The following is a 26,101-nucleotide window of genomic DNA, read 5'->3' as shown; positions in this document are numbered from 1 at the left end:
CATAAAAAAACTTGATCCGACGGGCAAGAGTGCAGAGGAATGCCAATGGAGTTTAATTCAAATAGGTATGAGGTTTTGCAATTTGGGTTAAACCAGAGCAAGATGTTTACAGTGAACGGTAAGTTCTGGGAAGTGTTGTAGAACAAAGGGACCAAGGAATGCAGGTACGTAGTTGAAAGTGGTGTCAAAGGTGGTGAAGGAGGCCTTAGCATGCTGGCCATGATCAGTCTGGGCAATGTGAAGAAGGGTCTCAACCCAAAACGTCACCCATTCCTTCTCTCCAGAGATGCTGCCTGTTCCGCTGAGTTACTCCACATTTTTTGTCTATTAAGTGTACAAGTTGGATATTACATTAGCTGTCCAAGATGCTGGTGAGGCTACACTTGGAGTATTATGTTTAGTTTTGTAACCCTGTTATAGGAAAGAAGACATTAAACTGGAAAGAGAGTGCAGAGAAGATACAAGAGGATGTTGCCAGGACCAAACGCCGAAATTAGAGACATTGTGCAGGCTGGACTTTATTCCTTAGAGTGCAGAACGAGGGATGATCTTATAGCGATGTGTAAAATAGTGGTGTGTAACTGCTGACTGGTTAACACGCAACAAAAGCTTTTCACAGTACCACGGTACACGTGACAAAAAACGAAACTAAACTACACTCAAACTCAAAAATCTTGAGGAGCATAGATATGCTGAATGCGCACAATTACATTCCCCAGATAGGGGAATGAAGAACTAGAGGGCATAGATTTAAGATGAAAGGGGGAAGATTCTAAGAACCTGGGGGCGACGTTTTCCAGAGAGGATGGTGTCTATTTGGAACAAGCTGCCAGAGTAAATAATTGAGGCATGTACAACAACAAAATTTAAACGTTATTTGGTCAGGTTATGGACAGGAATGGTTGAGAGAGATATGGGTCAAACACAGGCAAATAGGCTAACTGAAATTGGACACCTTGGTCAGCAAGGATGAGTTGGGCCAAAGGGCCCGTTTCCATGCTGTATGAATATGACTTTATCATCTTTTCATTCTTTCATCCTTAAACCAGGAACCAAGTGCTGCAAAGTAGTGTGCACCATCATTTCTATAATGCACAAATGGAAATTATCTTTTATTTATTTTGCATCACTCAGGGATAAGTATTCTTAAGTATCCCATAGACCCACTGAGATAGACTTTTGATAGATAAGTGCATCAAGTAAAATATGGCAAAGGCAGAATACTCAGTTTAAGTGGTAGAGCAGACAAATTAAAATTGACCCAGATTTCATATTCTTAACTCAAACATACAGCACAGAAATAACCCCTTCAGCTCAACTCGTCCATGCCGACCAAGATGGTGCATAGTAGCGCAGTGGTGGAATCACAGCACAGTGCCGCAGAGAAATGCTGCCTTACAACGTGAGAGACCTGGGTTCGATCCTGATGATCGGTGCTGTATGTATGGATTTTGCACGTTCTCCTTGTGACCGCGTGGGTTTTCTCCAGGTACTCTGGTTTCCTTCCACATTCCAAAGAAGTGCAGGTTTGTAGGTTAATTGGCTTCTGTAAAATTGTAAATTGTCGCTAGTGTGTAGGATAGTGCCAGTCTCGTTGGTCGTAGGATCGTTGGTTGGTGTGGACCCGATGAGCTGAAGGGCCTGTCTCCATGCTGCACCTCTAAAGTCTAAAGATGCCGCATCTAAGCTACTATTTGCCCTTGTTTGGCCCATATATCCCTTTAAACCTTTCCTAAAGGTCTGCTTAAACTTAACTGCGGTTCCCAAAGCTGCACTAAGAGAAACAATAATCTTGGGCCGACTGGACATTTGAAGACAAGCAAGAAACCGGATTCGACCTATGTAATTACAGAGTAATTATTAGCATCAGTAACAATCATGTTAGATTGATTGAGAGTGCGCCTGTAGGAAGTAGCCACTTTCACTGAATGCTTACCACAATCGGCACTGTTAGTATTACTACATTACAAACTTACATAAATGATGCACTTGTGCAACCCATGTCTAACCGCCTGTATTCAGGATGCGCAAGTTGCATTATATGGCAAAAGACAGAAGAAACCAAAATATTGCATAACCTTCTGAAATCTAGTCTCAACAGATGTTTCGGCCAAAAGACTTAACGCTGCAAAACCTTACATTACGGCATCATTACCCCCGGCATAATTTTAAGCAGTAACGTTTTTCTTCTATTCTTAAGTGAGGAGGAGTGGGGAGTGAATAGATGGGAGGCGCATTTGGAAATAAAATGATTTGATGAAATTATTTAGTGTTTAAGTAATTGCATAATTCAATAACATCCAAGAGCAACTAAGCAATCCCCAATTCTTTAAAAAATAAAAGCAACTAAAATCAAAGTGGCAACTATCGGAACAGAGTCGTACAATTGTTTAAAACAACTTGTATAGTTGAGCTACCTTTTTATCTTTTTTAACCTACCGAAAATATAGGATGAACAGATCACTGACAATAGATTTTATTCTTGTCTAAGTAGCCTAAAAAATCTTGAAAGTCCAAAAAATTATCTTTTAAAGCAAAATATGTTCTTCCATTAGGAACTTGGCATGCGATGTAGAGTACTTGGCTGCAGTTCAAATTATTAAGATGGATTTAGTTAGCAGTTCTGCTAACATATCACAACCTCCCAACTAGCTGTAGTCGACACCATTCTCAATAGTCAATTTGGTTTTGCACACTATTTTCCAAAAATTCTTTCAACCAGATTTCTTGTTCATTTTACATTCCGACCTATGGGGTTGCTCTGATGGTAAGGAATGATATTCATTCCCTTGCAAGGGGTGACATAGAATCAGGAGATGTTGAATCAGTATGGATAGAAATGAGAAATTGTAAGGGTAAAAAGACCCTAATGGGAGTTATCTATAGGCCCCCAAACAGTAGCCTCGACTTAGGGTGCAAGTTAAATCAGGAGATAAAATTGGCGTGTCAAAAATGTAATGCTACGGTGGTTATGGGAGATTTCAACATGCAGGTAGACTGGGAAAATCAGGTTGGAAATGGACCCCAGGAAAGAGAGTTTGTAGAGTGCCTTCGAGATGGATTCTTAGAACAGCTTGTACTGGAGCCTACCAGGGAGAAGGCAATTCTGGATTTAGTGTTGTGTAATGATCCTGATCTGGTAAGGGGACTAGAGGTAAAAGAGCCATTAGGAGGCAGTGATCACAACATGATAAGTTTTACTCTGCAAATGGAAAGGCAGAAGGGAAAATCGGAAGTGTCGGTATTGCAGTATAGCAAAGGGGATTACAGAGGCATGAGGCGGGAGCTGGCCAAAATTGATTGGAAGGAGGCCCTAGCAGGGAAGACGGTAGAACAGCAATGGCAGGTATTCCTGGGAATAATGCAGAGGTTGCAGGATCAATTTATTCCAAAGAGGTGGAAAGACTCTAAGGGGAGTAAGAGACACCTGTGGCTGACAAGGGAAGTCAGGGACAGCATAAAAATTAAGGAGAGGAAGTATAACATAGCAAAGAAGAGTGGGAAGACAGAGGATTGGGACTCTTTTAAAGAGCAACAAAAGTTAACTAAAAAGGCAATACGGGGAGAAAAGATGAGGTACGAGGGTAAACTAGCCAATAATATAAAGGAGGATAGCAAAAGTTTTTTTAGGTACGTGAAGAGGAAAAAAATAGTCAAGGCAAATGTGGGTCCCTTGAAGACAGAAGCAGGGGAATTTATTATGGGGAACAAAGAAATGGCAGACGAGTTAAACCGTTACTTTGGATCTGTCTTCACTGAGGAAGATACACACAATCTCCCAAATGTTCTAGGGGCTGGAGAACCTAGGGTGATGGAGGAACTGAAGGAAATCCACATTAGGCAGGAAATGGTTTTGGGTAGACTGATGGGACTGAAGGCTGATAAATCCCCAGGGCCTGATGGTCTGCATCCCAGAGTACTTAAGGAGGTGGCTCTAGAAATAGTGGAAGCATTGGAGATCATTTTTCAATGTTCTATAGATTCAGGATCAGTTCCTGTGGATTGGAGAATAGCAAATGTTATCCCACTTTTTAAGAAAGGAGGGAGAGAGAAAACGGGTAATTATAGACCAGTTAGTCTGACATCAGTGGTGGGGAAAATGCTGGAGTCAATTATAAAAGACGAAATTGCTGAGCATTTGGATAGCAGTAACGGGATCGTTCCGAGTCAGCATGGATTTACGAAGGGGAAATCATGCTTGACAAATCTACTGGAATTTTTTGAGGATGTAACTAGGAAAATTGACAAGGGAGAGTCAGTGGATGTGGTGTACCTCGACTTTCAGAAAGCCTTCGACAAGGTCCCACATAGGAGATTAGTGGGCAAAATTAGGGCACATGGTATTGGGGGTAGGGTACTGACATGGATAGAAAATTGGTTAACAGACAGAAAGCAAAGAGTGGGGATAAATGGGTCCCTTTCGGAATGGCAGGCAGTGACCAGTGGGGTACCGCAAGGTTCGGTGCTGGGACCCCAGCTATTTACGATATACATTAATGACTTAGACGAAGGGATTAAAAGTACCATTAGCAAATTTGCAGATGATACTAAGTTGGGGGGTAGTGTGAATTGTGAGGAAGATGCAATAAGGCTGCAGGGTGACCTGGACAGGTTGTGTGAGTGGGCGGATACATGGCAGATGCAGTTTAATGTAGATAAGTGTGAGGTTATTCACTTTGGAAGTAAGAATAGAAAGGCAGATTATTATCTGAATGGTGTCAAGTTAGGAGGAGGGGGAGTTCAACGAGATCTGGGTGTCCTAGTGCATCAGTCAATGAAAGGAAGCATGCAGGTTCAGCAGGCAGTGAAGAAAGCCAATGGAATGTTGGCCTTCGTAACAAGAGGAGTTGAGTATAGGAGCAAAGAGGTCCTTCTACAGTTGTACCGGGCCCTGGTGAGACCGCACCTGGAGTACTGTGTGCAGTTTTGGTCTCCAAATTTGAGGAAGGATATTCTTGCTATGGAGGGCGTGCAGCGTAGGTTCACTAGATTAATTCCCGGAATGGCGGGACTGTCGTATGTTGAAAGGCTGGAGCGATTGGGCTTGTATACACTGGAATTTAGAAGGATGAGGGGGGATCTTATTGAAACATATAAGATAATTAGGGGATTGGACACATTAGAGGCAGATAACATGTTCCCAATGTTGGGGGAGTCCAGAACAAGGGGCCACAGTTTGAGAATAAGGGGTAGGCCATTTAGAACGGAGATGAGGAAGAACTTTTTCAGTCAGAGGGTGGTGAAGGTGTGGAATTCTCTGCCTCAGAAGGCAGTGGAGGCCAGTTCGTTGGATGCTTTCAAGAGAGAGCTGGATAGAGCTCTTAAGGATAGCGGAGTGAGGGGGTATGGGGAGAAAGCAGGAACGGGGTACTGATTGATAGTGATCAGCCATGATCGCATTGAATGGCGGTGCTGGCTCGAAGGGCTGAATGGCCTACTCCTGCACCTATTGTCTATTGTCTATTGTCTATTGACCTAATCTGTATTCTATGCTTTCTTCATAGATTGACTTGTATGGAATTGATTGGATCCCATATTGCTGATTTTCCCCAGCTCTTCCCAAAGGATGAGCATCTCCTCAAGTTCCTCCTAAAACACCGCAAGGCTTTCTATCCTAATATCTGTCCAGATCTCTTTTAAACTTAGTAACCGTCTCTGCTTCCCCCACTTTCTCGGGAAACTTGTTCCAGATATTCAGCGTGAAAAACCTGCACCTTGGGTCTCCTTTAATTTTTTTTCTTTCTCACCATAAACCTGTGGGCTCTGTTTCCAGATTACCTGCCCTTTTAAAAAATATATATTTTGACTATATATTTCAGCTATGCTCACCGTGATCATATAACCTCCAATAACCTCTCAATCTCCTACATTCTAGAGAAAATAATCCCAATTTATCCTATTTTTTCCGATAACAATATTGTTCCATTCCAGGCAACATCCTGGTGAATCTCTTGTGCAGTCTCTCTGTTGCTAACAAATCCCTGCTACTGTGTGGTGACCAGAACTGTACACAATACTCGAGGTACAGTCTTACCAATGTTTATTTAGCTGCAACATGACATCCCAACTCTTAAAAACAATGCCCTTCTGACTACCCTTTGTATCACGGTCACTAATTTCAGGCAGCTATAGTCTTGCCATAGAAGGTTCCACTGGACATCAATGCTTCTAAATTCCTGGCCATTTACTCCAAACGTCCTACCAGAATTTGACTTCCCAAAGTGCATTACTTCACACGTGTTTGGGTGAAATTCTTTTCGTCACTGGTCCGTCCAATTTTGTAGCTTATCTATGTCCCACTGTATCCTTAGACATCCATCGTTGCTATTCTGACTCCACCAATTTTAGTGTTGTCTGGAAACATACTAACCAGACCACCTACATTCACATCCAAGTAATCTATACAGATTACAAACAAATCTTCTGGCACTGATCACTATGGTACACTCCTTACAGCAGACTTCCAATCAGAAAAAGACCTATCCACCACTCCTCCAGCTCCTCTTACCAACCAATTATGGATCTGCTTGTCAACTTGCCTTGGAGGCTTTATGCCTCAACCTTCTGAACCAACATACCATATGGAACCCTCCCTAAATCAAAAACTTTGTATGCGATAATATCACGTCAGCATATTATGTTGCTCAAACAAAAAAAATTACTGTTCAAATGACAGCCTTATAGTCCCAATATTGAATGAAAATATATCTACCAGATATTTAATGACCAGTAATACAAATCTAGGTCATAACCTTCCTTCAAACGCTCCTTCACCGTGGTTTGCTCACCTGTTGAAGTTGGGCTCGGAATGAGATCAGATAAATTATATCCTCCTGAACTGTCAGATCGTCGTCTCGGTTTCTTCTTTGCTTTCGCCTTTTTGAGCAGCTTTTCTCTGAGGAAAAACAAGTATAAACTGCCTGTTTAAATCATACGCACTTTTACACAAAATGTCACAGAAAATGGGTTTCTGTATATTTTCTCATCTTAATTCTTGAAAGCAAAGTACCTGATCTATGAAACTTACAAAAGCAAATTACTTATCACGGTGCCAATTTATGTTTTTGACGTTGCGGTTAATTAACATTGATTTAGTTGTTTTTTTTAATTGATGCTCTCACTTTTCCTTGAATAAAGGGACCAAATCACAACTCCATACATTCAATGATAAAAGATTTTTCACTCAGAGGGTGGTGACACAAGGAATAAGCTGCCAGAGAGGTAGTTGAGGCAGGTACTATACCAACATCTAAAAGACACTTGGACAGGTACATGGGTGGAAACCCTTAGAGGTATTTGGGCCAAACACGGGCAAATGCGACTAGTTATATGGGGCATCTTGGTTGACATGTACGAGCTGAGCTGAAGGTCCCGTTTCTATGCTGTAAGACTCTATGTCATAGGTTAACCTGTAGAGCTACCTCACTAAACTGGCAACTTCATAAAAAAGTGACGATATTTTCTTTGGTGGGTACATGCTGCAGTTTTCACTGAACGGTATTCTAGAATATCAGCCACTCCCCGTTTCATTCCTTTTCACCATATGCGGGAAACGTTCTCAATTCACTTTTTCGAAAGTGATTTTAATATTTCATAATCTCTGCCGTGACTGCCCTTTACATTCATTGATTAAGCAAGAGGAGCAGAAAATGTTCACAGATTGATAGCATGAAACACGCATTACAGTTTTGATATTACATTCCACTCCCCTGCTCGATAATCAATTTTACTAAAGTCAGTGGAGAGAAATGCCGTCACAGTCAATAGTTTAGCAACCATTTAGGACGACTGGCCATCTAAGATGAATTTTCTCCACAGGAAGCTGGACAGGCAGCATCTCTGGAGAGAAGGAATGGGTGATATTTCGGGTCGAGACCCTTCTTCGGACCCAAAACATCACCCATACACTGGAATTTAGAAGGATGAGGGGGGATCTTATTGAAACATATAAGATAATTAGGGGATTGGACACATTAGAGGCAGATAACATGTTCCCAATGTTGGGGGAGTCCAGAACAAGGGGCCACAGTTTAAGAATAAGGGGTAGGCCATTTAGAACGGAGATGAGGAAGAACTTTTTCAGTCAGAGGGTGGTGAAGGTGTGGAATTCTCTGCCTCAGAAGGCAGTGGAGGCCAGTTCGTTGGATGCTTTCAAGAGAGAGCTGGATAGAGCTCTTAAGGATAGCGGAGTTGGGGGTATGGGGAGAAGGCAGGAACGGGGTACTGATTGAGAGTGATCAGCCATGATCGCATTGAATGGCGGCGCTGGCTCGAAGGGCTGAATGGCCTACTCCTGCACCTATTGTCTATTGTCTATTGTCCAGAGATGCTGCCTGTCCCGCTGAGTTACTCCAGCTTTTTGTGTCTATCTTCGGTTTAAACCAGCATCTGCAGTTCCTTCCTACACAATTTTCTCCACAGGCTTTCTTCTTGCTACTGTGGTAAGACTCGAGCCCTGCTAAATCAAAGGACACACGCCTCAAACATAGATGTGAATAATCACACCATTCAGATAACTGACGTTCCAAAAATTTTGAACATGGGCAATGACTGTCATACCCTCCCTAAAACCACTGGGGGCTTCTAGTTTGTATATTTGTCCAATCAGACCAAACACATTGTGTTAAATACTGTAAGAAAAATTGACAAAGTTGGTTTAGAATTAAACAATTTGGGAACCATCTAACCAAATTACAGAATCATTAATTTACTACACAGGCGGTCATTAGGGCAATCCCAGTCAAGAACTACAATAGAGGCTACAGGACCAAACACCACTCAATTACAGTACTGATTGGCCTGTACTCCAGGAATAGCCAAACTGTTCAATTACAATTATAACATTGGCACCTAAAAGCTACAGTACCCAACAACATAAAACTATGTGGGAAAACTACATAGAAATGTCCTGTTCACAAATCCATTTTGGCTAATTTCCACCTCATCTGTCTATTCTCAATCATCAAAATGATGTAAGTCATCATTGATAGTCTTATCAAGTGGCGTTACCTCACCAACAACCAAGTCACTGTTGCCTGGTTAGGCTTTTAGAGCCATAGGGTGATACAGTGTGGAAACAGGCCCTTCGGCCCAACTTTCCCACAGTGGCCAACATGTCCCAGCTACACTAGTCCCACCTGCCTGCGTTTGGTCCATATCCCTTCATACCTGTCCTATCCATGTACCTGTCTAACTGTTTCTTAAACATTGGGATAATCCCAGCCTCAACTACCTCCTCTGGCAGCTTGTTCCATACACCCACCACCATTTGTGTGAAAAAACAGGACCAAATCGCTCTGGGCTTCATCGCAGCCTTGGTCCAAAACTTGACCAAAGAACCCAGACAAGGTGAGTATGCTGTGACTGGAGCATTTGATTGAGTGAGGCATCAAGTTGCCTAGGTAAAGGAGAAAAACGTCAAACGGAAAATACTCATGCGGTTGGGTCATAACAAAGGAAGGAGATTATGGTTTGTCAGAGGTCAATCATCTCAGCCCTACGACAAGACTGTACGAATTCCTTGGGACAGTGTCCGAGGCCCAATTATCTCCATCAGTATTTCCATCATAAGGTCAGAAGTGGGGATGTTTGCTGATGATTTCACAATGCCTAATATTTCCAACTTCTTACAAATGAACTAGCCTATGCTTGCACACAACAAGACATAGACAATATTTACACATGAGCCAATGAGAAAGGTACCAGGTAATGATCATCTCCAACAAAAGTCTAATCATCAATCCTTAGCAATGATAATTTCATTGAAATTTGAATTGCATGCTGTCTATATCCTGAGGGATCACCATTGAGAAACTCACCTCAACCAACCACAGAAATATCTGGGCTACAAGAACAGGTCAGAGGCTCTGCATTCTGAGGTAAGTTTCTCACATCCTGACAACCAAATCCTTTCCATCACGTACCAGGTACAAGCCAGAAACACAATGGAATACTCACCATTTGGAAAGAGAAAGTTCAACAACATTGACAGCGAAGTCACCAGTAAATACCACCATATCCACCACCAGTAACATTTAATCTCTCCACCATCGGTCACAATGGCTGCAGAGAGCACCATTTACAAAATGCACTGCTGTAACTCACAGTGGCTTCTCCAACAATACCTCCCAAACCAAACCCATGACCTCCAACATCAGGAACACTGAGCAGAAGGTGCATAGGAACACCACAAACTGGAGGCTCCCCTTCAAGTCGCATAACATCCTGACTTAGAAACATATTGCTTGTCCTTCACGAGTCTAGATCGTGGAACTCCCTTTCCAACAGCACCATAGGAGTACAAGTTCACAAGTTATAGGAGTAGAATTAGGCCATTTGGCCCATCGAGTCCACTCCGCCATTCAATCATGGCTGATCTGTCTTCTAATCCCATTTTCCTGCCTTCGCCCCATAACCCTTGACACCCGTACCTCAGCAGGTCAGGCAGCACCCCTGGAGAACATGGAATTTGTGACTTTTCACGTCGAGACCCTTCAGATTTTAGTCTGAAGAAGGGTCTTGACCTGAAACGTCATCTATCCATGTTTGCTGATGATTGCACAATGCCGAATACTTCCAACTTCTTAGCAAATGACCTGCTGAGGTACTCCAGCAATTTGTGTCCTTTCATGTATTAACCATCATCTGCAGTTACAGAACTTTATTGTCATTCGGTACCGAGGTACCGAACGAAATTACAGCAGTCACAAAACACAACAAAAAAGAAAAGAACACAGGACACACGACCCCAACACAAACATCCATCACAGTGACTCCAAACACCTCCTCACTGTGATGGAAGGCAACAAACTTCCACTCTCTTCCCCCCACGCCCACGGACAGGCAGCTCGGCCCCTACCGAGGCGACCGACACGCACAGTTCTTTGTTTCTACTCTGTGGGAGCACCTTCGCAAGATGCACTGCAGCGGTTCAAGAAGATGGCCAATCACACCTTCCCAAGGACAAAATTATGGAAAGTCAATTCATGTCGGATTTGCCAACAATGCCCTAGAAACACATAAATAAAGGCTCTGGCAGTCCTTTGACCCCTGTAGGATATGCTACATTAAGTGGTCATCCAGATACTTTTAAATGTAGGGCATTTCTACCTTTACCACGCTTTTTAGAAGGGTTCAGACTCACCATTCAACTAGTATTAGAAAAACGAATCCTCAAATTCTTCTAATAACCAACTTAAACCTATGGCCCCCAATTATTTATCTCTGCCAAGAGGAAAATAGGTCATGTGGAGGAAAGAACTGCAGATGCTGGTTTAAATCAAAGGTAGACACAAAATGCTGGAGTAACTCAGCGGGTCAGGCAGCATCTCTGGTGAGAAGGAATGGGTGACGTTTCGGGTCGAGACCCTCTCCAGAGACGCTGCCTGACCGCTGAGTTACTCTGGAAAATAGGTCATTCCTGTTCACAATATCTAGATCTTGCATCATTTTAAAAGTCTCATTTAAATCTCCCCTCAGATTCTTCTGCTGCAAAGAGCACAATTCAACCCAGGGCAATCTCTCCTCTTGATCAAAAAAACTTTTCCCGTCAATATGTGGGTCAGAAAACAGATCCAAAGAGTCAAAAGCTGCAATCCATATTTAGCATCTGTGGTTGCTTCAATTAAAAAAAGGATTTATAAAATTAACTTCTTCATGTATATAAAACGTATTCATCTGTTTAACCTCATGCACCCTGTTGATAATAATTACTTATCTAGGCATTAGCAATTGTAAAAATCTGTTTGACTTAAGAGTAGATGTTAATTCAAGCTAAACAGTAATGCCAATAACATTTAAGCAATGCTGCTGCTCCCTCAGCTGGTCTACATTTGAAATTAATTCCACTACCGTAACTTCCTAAAGCATTATCATACTTCCTTATAAGGGGTGCTGTGCATGCTCAAACAGCAAGACATCCAAATCAACAGGATGGGTTAATGGCTATTATATTGATGCAGTTGCAAAGGTATCCAAAAAAAGTGTCAATGACCCAGTTTCTCAAATTTATGACAGATTGCATACGTTTCAAATTGACAATAGACAATAGGTGCAGGAGTAGGCCATTCGGCCCTTCGAGCCAGCACCGCCATTCAATGTGATCATGGCTGATCATTCACAATCAGTATCCCGTTCCTGCCTTCTCCCCATACCCCCTGACTCCGCTATCATTAAGAGCTCTAGCTCTCTCTTGAAAGCATCCAGAGAATTGGCCTCCACTGCCTTCTGAGGCAGAAAGTTCCATAGATTTACAACTCTCTGAGTAAAAAAGGTTTTCCTCATCTCCGTTCTAAATGGCCTACCCCTTATTCTTAAACTGTGGCCCCTGGTTCTGGACTCCCCCAACATTGGGAACATGTTTCCTGCCTCTAGCGCGTCCAATCCCTTAATAATCTTGTATGTTTCAATAAGAGTCAGCTTTTTGAAGGAAATCACTGGAAGTTCCCATCCAGCGCCTAATACGCAGGCACTGATACACATACTGCATTGATCAACATAACAAGAATGAATGACTTAAGATGCATACTGCTGCTAAATGCCAACAGTGTTGTGGTGATCGGTCACATTTACCTTCCTCCCAAGCTTACCAACAGATTCTAGGGGACCTCTGTCAGCACACTATAACTATTGGAATTAACACAGGTCCAATAGCAATAGCGCACTGAGATTTCCCCAACACTGCTGCAGAAGAAATCTGAACTCAAATCTCGCACCTACATTTCAACTTTACTTTCGCCAGAAAGGAAGTGAAAAATGAGGCATGTCATGCTTTGTCAAATTGTGCTTATTGTAATATTTAATTATTTAACAGTGTTCAGACTTTGGTGACATTATTGGGGAGAAAAAAAAAGAATTTCCAGGAAAGCAGAGAAACATTTCAAAGGTATGCACCAGTGGCCAGTTGGTTAGACCTGCTGCTGTACAGCTCCCGTGATCTGGGTTCAATCCTGACTTTTGTTGTCATTAGTATAGAGTTTGCATGTTCTCCCTATGACTGCCTGGATATCCTCCAGTTTCCCCCACATCCCAAAGATGCAGCGGTTGAAAGGTTAAATGGTCTAAATAACCAGGTGAGTATGCAAGTGGGGAGCAGAACAGAATCAGGGAAGATTGGCAACAATGGGTGGTTGATCGCAGGCGTGGACTCAATATAAAAGGACACAAAGTGCTGCAGTAACTTAGAGGGTCACTCAGCATCTCTGGAGAACATGGATGGTTGACATTTTGGGTCTGGTCCCATCTTCAGACTGATTTTGGACGGGAAAGGGGGGGGGGAAGAGTGGAAGAAAGCTGGAAGAAAGGAGAGGACAAAGCATGGCAGGTAATCGGCAAATACAGGCAGGAGGGGGGTTGATAGACAGATGGTTGGAACAAAGGCCAGGGATTTTTTTAAAAACAGGAGGTGCGATTAGATTCAATACTTGTAAACTTACTATTTTAAAAGATTTAGATAGTTAGATCATCAGCACAGATGATCCAAATGTAAATCTGGTAAGATTTTTCATTTTTAGATAAAACATAAGATAAAGAAAACATCATCTCATCCAGGACAGTACAGGCATTTACCTGGAAGCTTGCTCCATGTCCAATTCAATGTTGCCGGTTGCACAGTCATCATCAATCCCTTCTCCGAGAAAACGGATATCTGGACCATCTGGATATGGAGTAATAATTCTTTTTTGCATTGCTGGAATCTGTCATTTAAAAACTCAAGATAAAAACTCTGCTTTTGAACTTAGAAAATAAATATAAAAGCAAAGTATTCCTGAAAGTATTGTAGTTTCATCTATCAAAAAAATAAAAATCACACAAGTCACAAAGGCCCCACATGAAATATAATATGTCTACAGCTGACAAAAGAAATAAGTTAAAGTGTTAGATCAATGCAAGTGGTTTGTAAAGTTTGCACGGGAAATTTTAGGCCCATCTTGAGGATCAGCAAAGGAGGACAAAAGGCATCAGATAAGATGTGACTGTTTTTATTTTTAGTTTTGGACTGGTAAGAAATAGAATCAAACTGCAAACCAAAATCTGCAGAGAACAACTAATAAGGACAAGTGAGTCTTATTACAGTGGAATTTATTGTGGGGAATAAGGAAATGGCAGACGAATGGCACCATTGCACCAGTCTTCACTGAAGGCACCACAGAAAACCTCTCAGATATTTTAGCGAAATTATGAATCTGGCAGGAAGGAAAAACTGAAGGAGCCAGGCATTAGTCAAAATAAAAAAGTTCTAAAGAAGTTGGAGAGTCTGAAAGCTGATAAATTGTAAAAAACCAATGGTTTTCATCTGAGTTTTGAAAGAGGCATCTTTAGAGACAAGATGATGATAACCAGACATCCATTAATTTGTATGAATTCTGGAATTGTGCTTCTGAATTGGAGGGTAGCAAATATGACCCTATTATGGAACGAGAGAGAAAATGGAACATGCTTAAAGTCAACAGCAAGCAAATCACTGGTATTTATAATGTAAGATGTTAAAAAAAAAACTGGGCTGAATTGAATACAAATTTATGAAAGAAAAATCATGCTTGTTAAAAACCAGTTCTTTGACTACTCTGAAGTCCATTTAATTGAATTGATCTGGGAAATTAAGGGCAGCACGGTGGCGCAGCCGTAGAATTGCTGCCTTACAGCACTTGCAGCGCTGGAGACCTGGGTTTGATCCCAACTATGGGTGCTGTCACTATGTTCTTCCCATGACCACGTCCCTAGTGTGTGTAGGATAGTGTTAAATGTACGGGGATCTCTGGTCGGTGTGGACTTGGTGGGCCAAAGGGCTTGTTTCCACATTGCATCTCTAAACTAAACTAAATCAATGGGCATGGCGTATTTCCAAATTTGCTGATGATATTTCCCAAGAGGAAGGTACAAGAAGGTATCAGTAAAAAATAAAGATGGTCTTAAGCACACAGGAGATTTTAAAAGATGCTAGAGAAAGCAGAAGATCTGAAGATTGGGAGCATTTTAGAGTTCATCAAAGAAGGACCAAAAATATCTTTAAAAGGAGAGATATAACTAGAGAGTAAACCAATGCAAAACATACAAATGGATTGGGGAAAAAAAAGAAACAAAGCGGAGTAATCAGCAGATCAGGCATTCGTGGAGAACATGAATAGGCATGTCCAAAGTGACACCATGTCCTCCAGAGAGGCTGCCTAACCCACTTAGTTACTCCGGCACTTTGTGTTTTTGGTTTGTTTTGTTGTAAACCAGTATCTGCAGTTCCTTGGTTCTACAAATGGATTCTAACCATTCCCTAAGCATGTAAAATGTAAAAATTGAGCTAGTGACATGAGAATTCATAAAGCGTAAGGAGTAAATAGTAAAGAATAAGGAGGATTTAAAGAAATATTTCAGAACATAGAACAGTACATCACACGAATAGGGACCTTCAGCCCATAATATCTGTGCCGAACATGATGCCAAGACCAACTCTTATCTGCCTGCACATAATCCTATCCCTCCATTCCTGCATATGTTTATGCCTATCCAAAAGTCTCTTAAATGCCACTATCGTATCTGCCTCCACCACCACCCACTGGCAGCACGTTCCAGGCACTTGCCACCCTCTATGTAAAATAACATGCCCCGCACATCTCATTAAAACTTTGCCCCTCTTACCTTTAGGCTATGCTCTCTGATATTCAATATATCCATCCTGGGAAAATAGCTCTGACTGCTCACCCTATTCCTGCCTCTAATAACTTTATATACTTCTTACTGGTCTTCCCTCAGTTTCTGATGTTCCAGAGAAAGCAATCCAGGTCTGCCCAACTTCTCCTTGTAGCTGATACCTTCTAATCCCAGCATCTTTCCGATAAACTTCCTCTGCACCCTTTCCAAAGCTTTCCTGTATTGGGGCGACCAGAACTGCATGTAATACTCCAAATGTGGCCTAGCCAAAGTCTTATAAAGCTGCATCCTGACTTCTTATACACAATGTCCCGATCAATGAAGGCAAGCATACCGTATGGCTTCTTTACCAATCTATTTACATGTGTGGCACTTGCAGGGATTTTGCAGAAGACACAAACAAATATAGAAATACCAGAGAAGTATCTCATGAGAATACGGAATTTAAGGAAAATAGTACTATTCAAAAAATTGTGCCAAAGAAATTAGTGAAGCCAAAAGACAACACAATAATGCAACTTGACTACATTTTACTTCTGAATTTAGGTTGAATTATGACAGGATGTATTTCTACGTTTGTGTAGGGTGTCAGGGGTTATGGGGAGAAGGCAGGAGAATGGGGTTAGGATACATAGATCAGCCACGAATTAATGACAGTGTAGACTTGATGGGCCGAATGGCCTAATTCTGCTCCTATCACTTATGACCTTATGTTCTTATAACCTTTACAACATGATGAGATGTTTTCCTTGTTCAATTCTGAAGTACTAAGGATTGTCATCATGTGGTTCACTCACTTTTATATCCGAAAGATCTGAAAATTCTTACCATATTTCGATAAGCAATTGAAAGTTCCTTCAGCACTTCATCGCTGAGAACATCCAGAGATCTGAAAAACAGTAGCTATTTTCAATACTCTTTTTTTTTGTAAATCTTTTGATTTGCATGTCTCGGTCGGGACCACTTCTTATTCAATCTACTTTTAATGGCTTAAAACAATTTTACAAAAAGAAATTTAACCTAAATGCTTTACATTTAGAAAGCATATCATTTAATGAAGTGAAACACATGAAAGGATTATACAATCACAAGATAGATTCTGAGCCAAAGGACATGTATGAAAGATAAGGCAAAGCTGTACGTGGATAGGACATTTTGGCTAAGCCACAATTGCAGGCAAGATTGAGGAATTTATGGGGCATTTTTTTTCTCCTCATGAATGTATTTCAGGAAACGAAAAAACATTTCAAATCAAGACGTTATTTTTGCCTTTCATTATTTTATCAATAAGTTAAAAAAATATGAAGACAGAAACCGCCAAAGGTTGATAACATTCTATTTGCCCATAAATTAATATGGCTCAAAATGAGTAGGAAGGAACTGCAGATGCTGGTTTAAACCGAAGATAGACACAAAAAGCTAGAGTAACTCAGCGGGTCAGGCAGCATCTCTAGAGAGAAGGAATGGGTGAAGTTTCAGGTCGAGACAAGAAGGGTCTCGACCCAAAACGTCACCCATTCCTTCTCTCCAGAGATGCTGCCTGTCACGCTGAGTCACTCCAGCTTTTTGTGTGTAAATCAGTATTGGTGTTTATGCTGCCGAACAGCGGTAGTCAAGAGTGCTTAATTGTCAGATGTACTGAAATGGAACAATGAAAATCGTATTGTTAGAAGCATAACAGGTCTGTAAAAAGTCTGTAAAAAATTCAATACATTTTTTTAAAGTGTAAGACCAAAGCAAAAGCCCGACGTCCCTACTGCAACCAAGACTGTTCATAGTTCAGTTGGTACTTGTGGTGGATTTTGTAGTGTACTAATCTATAAGCCTGTCTTTTGTTTCCATCTTTGATCACATTTTCAATATGTATCCATCTAACAATCTCAAATCTTAAGTGTAATCAATAGAAATAAGGAGATAATGTCCTAAAAATAGTAGTGTCGGCCCCACAGGATCTTTCCACCGTTCCCTAGAGGCTAATGTGTGAGCTGGAGAGCCTCATGAGTCAGGCCACCTCAATGCATGAAGTTGCCTTAAATCCAGATTAAAGCCATTTCAGTAAACTAGGCCAGACCAGTACTTTGGACACTCTGCAGAGATTTGGCCTGTGCTAGAGCTGTAAAAGAAACTTGAAAATAACTTTTCATTTATTTTTAGAACTAGGAAAACTGGGATGATCTCTTCAAGGGTTCCACCAAATACACATATCTAAATTCTTCCAGAAACTAAATAACAAACCATGCATATCGAGTTCATTATACAGGTGATCTCAGAAAGAATTTCAAGAGAAAGAACATTACAAAAACAAAAGCATACACATGAACAAATGAGTCAGTCCGCCATCAAGATCTCTCTGCCTTTCTTTAAGATCGTGACTCCCTTGACAGTGACTTCAGCTCTCTGGTTACGCCTACTTACACGAACCTTTCATCCTCTTGCTCATCAAGAATATTTCTAACTCTGCCTAAAAAATATATAATGACTCTGCTTCCTTCATTCTTTGGTGAAGAGTTCCAAAAACTCTCATTGCTCATCTGCCATAAAAGGTTAGATTTAAACATTGACCCTTCATTTAGATACCCCCACATGAAAAATAATCCTCTCCACATCCACCTTTTCAGGACCTCTCAGAGTATTTTATGTTTAATTTATCCCTTGTTTTTTTTTAATATCTTCAAATACAACCCTAGCCAACCTTATAAGACAAACCACCCATTCCAGATATTAGTGCATTAAACCTTCTCTGAAATGCATCCAAAGCATTAATATCCTTCTTTAAGTAAGGAGACCAATATTATACACGTATTATAAAATGGATGGGATGAAAAATGGTGGCAAAGGAAAGGAGTTGTGTAAGATGGATAGTGGGTTGTGGAGTGGCGTGAGCTTGGATGTAGTAGTTGATCTCCAATGGTGAAGCAGCAGGGTGAATATCAACATTCTGTGCAAAATGTAACATCAATAACAAATAAAATCGAACCAGTTAGAAAACCCGATAGAAGTTCTAAATGGTGTAAGAAATTGATTTTACCTTATTTCAAGCAAAGCTGGCACATTTAGGCCTATAAATTGTAGACAGGACACTTTTAATTGTTCAGCGTTGTACATTGCAGCAAACTCCAGAAGTTCCGCAGCATTTTTCAAAGTTACTGAAAATAGAATATAGTTAATCCGTTAAAACAAAACAGACACATACGAACAAGAAAAGGCTATTTTGACTACAAACCCGAGCCTAATCCTGCATATGATGAGGTCATGGCGAACTAAAATTTATAAATGCAGATGCTCGAAACAAAACAGAAAATGCTGCAAACATTCAGCAAGTCAGGCAACATGTGTGGAGAGAGTTGGATAGTTAAGCGTCCAGACTAAATATCTTCCATCTGAACTGGAAAAGAGAGAAAACATGTTAGACCCAGAAGTTGTGAAGAGAAAAGTCCCATCAAACGGAATTTGTTTCTGGTGGTGAAAATTATAAAGGTTGATCTGTTGAATGAGAGGCTAGTCAGATGGAGAGAGTAGGAGCTCTACCCTTGTTGTGTTTAAAAGGAGAGGGTTTAAGAGCAGAGGTGTGGAAAATAAATTAGTAGAATCAAGAGTTCGGTCTACCATCGTAGAGGGGAAGCACTGTTCAAGAAGAAAGACATCTCTGGAAAGTCTGTTCGTCAGAAAATGGGAGAACGTAACGCTGAAGGCAGGGTTGGGGGAAGTTTAGACAAGATAGCTATAAAGAGCTTGTCCCACTTAGGCGATTTTTTAGGCGACTGCCAGCGACTGTCAAAATCGTAGCAGATTGCCAAAATTTTCTTTTGACCGACGACAATGACCACGACAATGCCGAGTCAGGTCGAGATTACACCGTCTTCGGAAACATCGCAAAATTCCCACGCTGTCAATGCTTCTCCGGCGTCCTAATGTTCGCTGAAATCACTGACAAGTCGGTAAGTACTTGAGAGTTTTGAAATATAACATCTTGCCCGGGTTACTTGAAAACCAAGCTTCACGGTAACAAGGCATAAACTGGATTGACTTCCAGTTTATTAACAGCAGTATTAAGAAATTTAATTTTAAAAGTGGTTAAATGAATTTTTGTGGGGAGTGTGGGCATTCTTTGAAAATGTACGGGAGATGCATATCTGGTTTCTGGGTTGCATATCTGGGTTTGGAGCCCACTTTAAATGTAATTGCTGATGGCCATAAACATCGCGAAAATTCCCATGCTTACCTCACCGTCAAACTGTCGCCTCCAATCTACCTGTCAAATGTCCTGGGTAAATAAATTAGTTAAACACAAGTGTTTTATGGTATCTTCAAAAGACTTTACTTAATTTAATATTATGTGCTTCTAAATGCATCTAGCAAACCTGGGGACAGCATGCGACAGCGCCCGCAATAAGCGATGATACCTGGCGACAAGCCAGCTGTCGCCGAGAAATTTCATTGGTTTCTCAGCGATGTGCCGAGATCCACTATGATTCTTTGAAGACACCTCACGATCATGCCCGTGACACCCTGGCGAACTGTCGGCGACAGCCTAGTCGCCGGCAGTCGCCTTAAAATCGCCAAAGTGGGACAGGACCTTAAGAGTGTAAAGGCTGATAATGAATGTCTGAAATGGATATGAAAAGTTGGGAAGGGAGAGGTCAGCGATGGACCATACAAAGAGATGAAAGCAGGATTGAAATTAGCAGCAAAAGCAAATGAAATTTTCTAGTTCTATCTAAATGCAGGCAGATCAATTAGAAACATAGAAACGTTGAAAATAGGTGCAGGAGGAGGCCATTCGGCCCTTCGAGCCAGCACCGCCATTCATTGTGATCATGGCTGATCATCCACAATCAGTAACCCATGCCTGCCTTCTTCCCATATCCCCTGATTCCACTAGCCCCCAGAGCTCTATCTATCTCCCTCTTAAATTCATCCAGTGATTTGGCCTCCACTGCCCTCTGTGGCAGAGAATTCCACAAATTCACAACTCTCTGGGTGAAATAGTTTCTTCTCACCTCAGTTTTAAATGGCCTCCCCTTTATTCTAAGACCGTGGCCCCTGGTTCTGGACTCCCCCAACATTGGGAACATTTTTCCTGCATCTAGCTTGTCCAGTCCTTTTATAATTTTATATGTCTCTATAAGATCCCCTCTCATCCTTCTAAACTCCAGTGAATACAAGCCTAAATTGTATTTAACTTCCCGTGTTCCATATACGTCGATACACTCCAAGCTCCAAACATGACTGATTGGAGTGTGTGACGAGTTTAATAGAGAACATGTTTTCAGCTCAGTTGGAATTTCATTCAAAGTGTTACAAATCTAGAAAGAAAAACTAGTACAAAAAAGTAATCATGAGCTTTCATGTTGTCATTGAAGCGCAACTGATTCACTAATATCCTTAAGGAAAAGAAAGCTTCCATCAATTCCTCGTTAGACACTCATAACTCAGGCCGCACACCACAGTCACTGATCCAAATGAATTGATCCAAGGAATCAGCTGGTAAACCAAATCACTACAAAGAGCTAGCTGAAGTAACTGAAGATGATGGCTCACCACTACCTTGTTGGGGCACCCAGGATAGAAACCAAATGGATGTCAAACACTGTGGGCAGCACGGTGGTGCAGCAGTAGAGCTACTGCCTTAAGTTGCAGAGACCCGGGTTCAATCTTGACTACGGGAGCTGTCTGTACAGCGTTTGTACTTTCTCTCCGTGACCGCGTGGGCTTTCCCCGGATGCTCCAGTTTCAAACTCCAAAGTCATACAGGTTTGTAGGTTAATTGGCATCAGTAAAAATTGTAAATTGTCCCTAGTGTGTGGGACAGTGCTACTGTAACAGTGATCACTGGTTGGTGCGGACTCAGTGGGTCAAATGGCATTGTATCTCTGAACTAAACTAAACACTGGCCTTGAATACGCCAACCACATCCTGAGAATTGATTTTAATAAAATCTAAACATTTACCAAAATTTAAGATTATTGTCCAATCATAACCTAAATAATAAGAGATCATTACTAATCATATCTGGAAACAATCATGATGTGCATATATTTGTGAAAGCTGTCATAAATAAAATTAAGTCCTCCCTTCACAAAGTACCACGTCTCAATTCATTTGACTCTGAATCTCCTAAAAATAGACACTACATAATTAAGCAAAGAAACTCACATTTTTCTGTAATGACCACTTCACATATTTCCTTGAGACGACCGATAAGCAGTTGATCGGCCACCACCAGCACATTACAAATAAACTCAACGTCTTGTGAATCTGTAGGGAAAAATACAGAATGTGAACATTTCCATTTGTAATCAACACAAAAACTACAGGACAATTTGACGATTTTTCACCTTAAAGCTAATGACTGTTCAGAGCTTTTAATACATCATGAAAGGCTGTCTAAGCAGCTGTAGTCAACATTAACGTGCAGCTAACATTAATGTTAACCACTGATGTAGTCATTATTTCGTCAAAATGAATGCAATTGAAGCGGTTTTAAGTGAATGATTAGGACAGGCATAAAGAATAAGAAATAGCAATGAGAGAATGCCATTCAGCCCTTGGCTGTTGGCTACTCCAACTCAACTCCATTTACCTGTCCTGATCCCATAATGACAGTCTAGCGATTAACAATCCCTTCGGAGAAAAAAAATATTCCTCATTTCAATCTTAAACCTTATTCTGAGATTACTCTCACAACACATCCTCCCAGCATTTTATCTTGTCAGGGACGCAGGTATGTTTAATTAAAAGTGCCTCCTTAAACTCCAGCAAGTGCAGGCCCAATTAACTTAGCCTCGCGTTTCGGTATCATATTTGGCACAGACATTGTGGGTTGAAGGGTCTGTTCCTGTGCTGTTCTATGTTCCTGGGATAATGCATGAAGGGACAAAGTTCAATGAGTATATCAATTTTTGGCATCAAGTGTTTAAGAAAAAACAAGGAACTGCAGATGCTGGAATCTAACCCCATTCTGTTTAAACTAAACTTAAATATTTGTGTTAGACATAAAGTGCTGAAGTAACTCAGTGGGTCAAGCAATATCAGTGGATGGAATGGATAGGTGACGTTTCAGGTCAGAACCTTCCTTCAGACTCTTGGTCTAAGTCTGAAGAAGGGTCCTCACCAGAAACATCGCCTAACCCACTGAGTTACTCCAGCACTTTGTGTTTAACACAAATATTTAAGTTTAATTTAAACAGAATGGGGTTAGAAAGGAGAGATAGTTCATCCCTGATTGAATGGCGGAGTAGACTTGATGGACCGAATGGCCTAAATCTACTCCTATCACTGATGAACTTATGACCTTATGAACTTGGTTCGGTGTGCCAACTGCTAACAACTACTAGGGCATTCAACTTCCCAGAAAAAATCCTTAAAATCTATTATGCAATGAACGATTAACCTTTTAGAGAAAGGATCCCGAATTAGTTGCTTCTAAGCCTCAGCCTCCTTTACACAACAGAAATTGTCCCAATAGTTAAGACAAGCAATTTCTAGTGAAATAAAAATGTGCTTGATTTTAAATGCTAGAATTTGTTTTTAAGACTACAGGCCATTGACAATGCAATCTCAGAGCATGTCTTTGATGGACAAAATGATCAATGCACAAACAACATAGCTAATGACAATCTTCTTTTCCATCATGCAGTTTTCAACCTTGAAAGGATTCTTGTTTTAGAGTCATGGAGTTATATTCTTACAGCATGGAAACAGGCCCTTCGGCCCAACTTGCCCACACCGTCCAACATGTCCCATCTACACTGGATCCATCTACCTGCATTTAGCCCATATATATCCCTCTAAACCTGTCCTATCCATGTACCTACCAAATGTTTCTTAAATGTTGCGATACCGCTTGCCTCAATCACCTCCTCCTGCAGCTTGTTCCTACACCGCCACCTTTTGTGTGAAAAAGTTACCCCTCAGGTTCCTATTAAATCTTTCATCCCCTCACCTTAAATCTATGTCCTCTGGTTCTTGACTCCCCTACTCTAGACACGAGTCTCTGTGCATTCCTCTCATGATTTTATACACCTCTATAAGATCTATGTATTATATATCTTTCTATGTATTAAACCAGAGCAAAATCCTGTCCAAGATCTGTGACGTTTTATATTTGAAGGATTAAAATATCAAGAACTAAACTATTGGAAAGTAGAAGGGAGGCTTTTAGAAATTAATTGCATATATTTGCATATCTTAACATGATTTGCAATATAAATCTGACCTTTAACAGCTGGAGCTTCATCTGTATAAATATAATCCAAAATAACTTCCAAAATATCAGAATGGATGGGCATTTCCAGTGCTGCACAAGTTGAGGCCTAAACACAAAATACAAATGAGAGGGATTGGTAGGTGGAAGGGGGGGAGAAGATGGGTAAGAAAATCAAATTCAAGTCAGATTTAGATTCAATAATATTATTCATTGCCTCTCAAATTTCACAAATTACTCACTTAAAGATTTATTGCATGAATAATACATGAAGTCAATAAATGTGTCCCGGTGGTCATATTTAATAAATCGCTTAACAGAATACGAAGTAAATTTGAGTCACCAAAAATAGCAGCAACCGTTAACCAAATCAGTTACATCAGTATCCCTAGAACATAGAACAGCCCTTTGGCCCACAATGTTTGTGCCTTTGCCCCACAATGTTTAGAGGCAGCATGGTGGCGCAGTGGTAGAGTTGCTGCCTTACAGTGCCAGAGACACGGTACAGTACAGTGCCACCCTATCTACTGTGGATAGGGTGAGCAATTTTAAATACTTGGGAGTCCGCATCACAGAGGATCTGACATGGGCAACGCACATTGCCGCACTGGTGGGTAAGGCAAAGCAGCGGCTTTACCACCTTAGACAGCTGAGGAAATTTAGAGTGTCTCTGAGGATCCTTCATTGCTTCTACTCTGGGGCTGTAGAGAGCATCCTGTCCAGCAACATTACAGTCTGGTTTGGGAACAGCTCTGCCCAGGACAGGATGGCCCTGCAGAGAGTAGTGCGTTCGGCAGAACGCACCATGGGAACTACACTCGTCCCCCTGCAGAACCTATACATCAGGAGGTGCAGATCCAGAGCAAGCAAGATCATGAGGGACCCCTGCCACCCCAGTAACGGACTGTTCCAGATGCTATGATCAGGCAAACGCCTCCGCTGTCACGCTGTGAAAACGGAGAGGATGAGACGGAGTTTCTTCCCACAGGCCATCAGGACTGTCAACTTTTATAACTCCAGAGACTAAATTTTTGTCTACACTATAGTAATTTATTAACTTTATTTATATGCTGTAACTGTAATTCTTTTTTGTGCACAATCCGGCATTGTGCACAAAGAGGCATTACCACTTTCATTTCACTGCACATCGTGTATGTGTATGTGACAAATAAACTTGACTTGACTCAATCCTAACTACGGGCACTGTCAGTATTCAGTTTATGCATTCTCCCCGTGACCTCGTGGGTTTCCCCCGGGAGCTCCCGTTTCCTCCCACACTCCAAATGCATACAGGTCTGTATTTAATTGGCTTCAGTAAAGATTGTAAATTGTCCCTAGTGTGTAGGATAGTGTTAGTGTATGGGAATCGCTGGTCGGTGTGGACTTGGTGGGCCGAAGGGCCTGTTTCTGCACCGTATCTCGAAACGAAACATGATGTCAAGTTAAACTGATCTCAACTGCCTTTACATGATCCATGTCCCTCTATTCCCTGCACTTCCATGTGCCTATTTAAAAGGCTTTTCAACAACACCATTGTATATACCTCCACTACCACCCCTTGCAGTGTATTCCAGGCCCCCACCACTCCCTGTGTAAAACAAATTTGTCCCACACATCTCCATTAAACTTTCCCCCTTCACCGTGCAGCTTGGCCTTCTAGTTTTGGACATTTCCACCCTGGGAAAAAGTTTCTGACTGTCTACCCTATCTGTGTCTCTCATAATTTTATATACTTCTGTCAAGTCTCATCTCAACCTCCAGCGTCCCAGAGAAAACAATCCAAGTCTATCCAATCTGTCCTCTAGCCTAATCCAGGCATCCAGACACAGTGGGCTGAAGGGCCCTTTTCTGTTTGGTATGACTTTGATAAATGTTGGCCTTGCATCACAACATTCAATGGTAAATAGAAATTAGATGGACTAGAGAAGTTGTGATGGTATCAGAATACTGCACAATAACAGCTTTCCTCTGATTTACAGATTAAACAAATTGCTCTTAATTTGAAATTTCAGATCATGTTACAATTATAAGGAACATAGACACAAAACACTGGAATAATTCAGTGGGACAGACAGCATCTCTGGAGAAAAGGAATGGGTGACATTCAGGTCGAGATCCTTCTTCAGTACCTCAATCCAGGCGTTACTCAGCATGATATGAAAGTACTCTAGAAGGAATGAAAAAACATTATAAATATTCCCAAACAGAAATAAAAACATACAAATTCAAAATATTAAAAGCAAGCATCTTTAC

At 41.2% G+C, this 26,101-nt stretch overlaps 1 protein-coding gene across 2 annotated transcripts in view; it reads right to left on the bottom strand.

Annotated features, from left to right (window-relative positions):
- The window catches only part of ibtk (inhibitor of Bruton agammaglobulinemia tyrosine kinase), a 121,222-nt gene that overhangs the window by 24,595 nt on the left and 70,526 nt on the right, over nt 1-26,101 (bottom strand). For both annotated transcript variants that reach the window (XM_078399822.1, XM_078399824.1), the window contains 7 exons: nt 25,978-26,015; nt 23,861-23,957; nt 21,799-21,900; nt 18,671-18,788; nt 16,471-16,531; nt 13,567-13,694; nt 6,789-6,895 (listed from right to left, as the gene is read on the bottom strand). In XM_078399822.1, coding sequence (XP_078255948.1) covers nt 6,789-6,895; nt 13,567-13,694; nt 16,471-16,531; nt 18,671-18,788; nt 21,799-21,900; nt 23,861-23,957; nt 25,978-26,015 — 651 coding nt within the window. The remainder of the gene's footprint in view (nt 1-6,788; nt 6,896-13,566; nt 13,695-16,470; nt 16,532-18,670; nt 18,789-21,798; nt 21,901-23,860; nt 23,958-25,977; nt 26,016-26,101) is intronic.

The sequence above is a fragment of the Rhinoraja longicauda genome, chromosome 5 (assembly GCF_053455715.1).
Source record: "Rhinoraja longicauda isolate Sanriku21f chromosome 5, sRhiLon1.1, whole genome shotgun sequence".
In the NCBI taxonomy this organism is placed as follows: Eukaryota; Metazoa; Chordata; class Chondrichthyes; order Rajiformes; family Arhynchobatidae; genus Rhinoraja; species Rhinoraja longicauda.
This window is presented reverse-complemented; position numbering and strand designations above follow the sequence as displayed.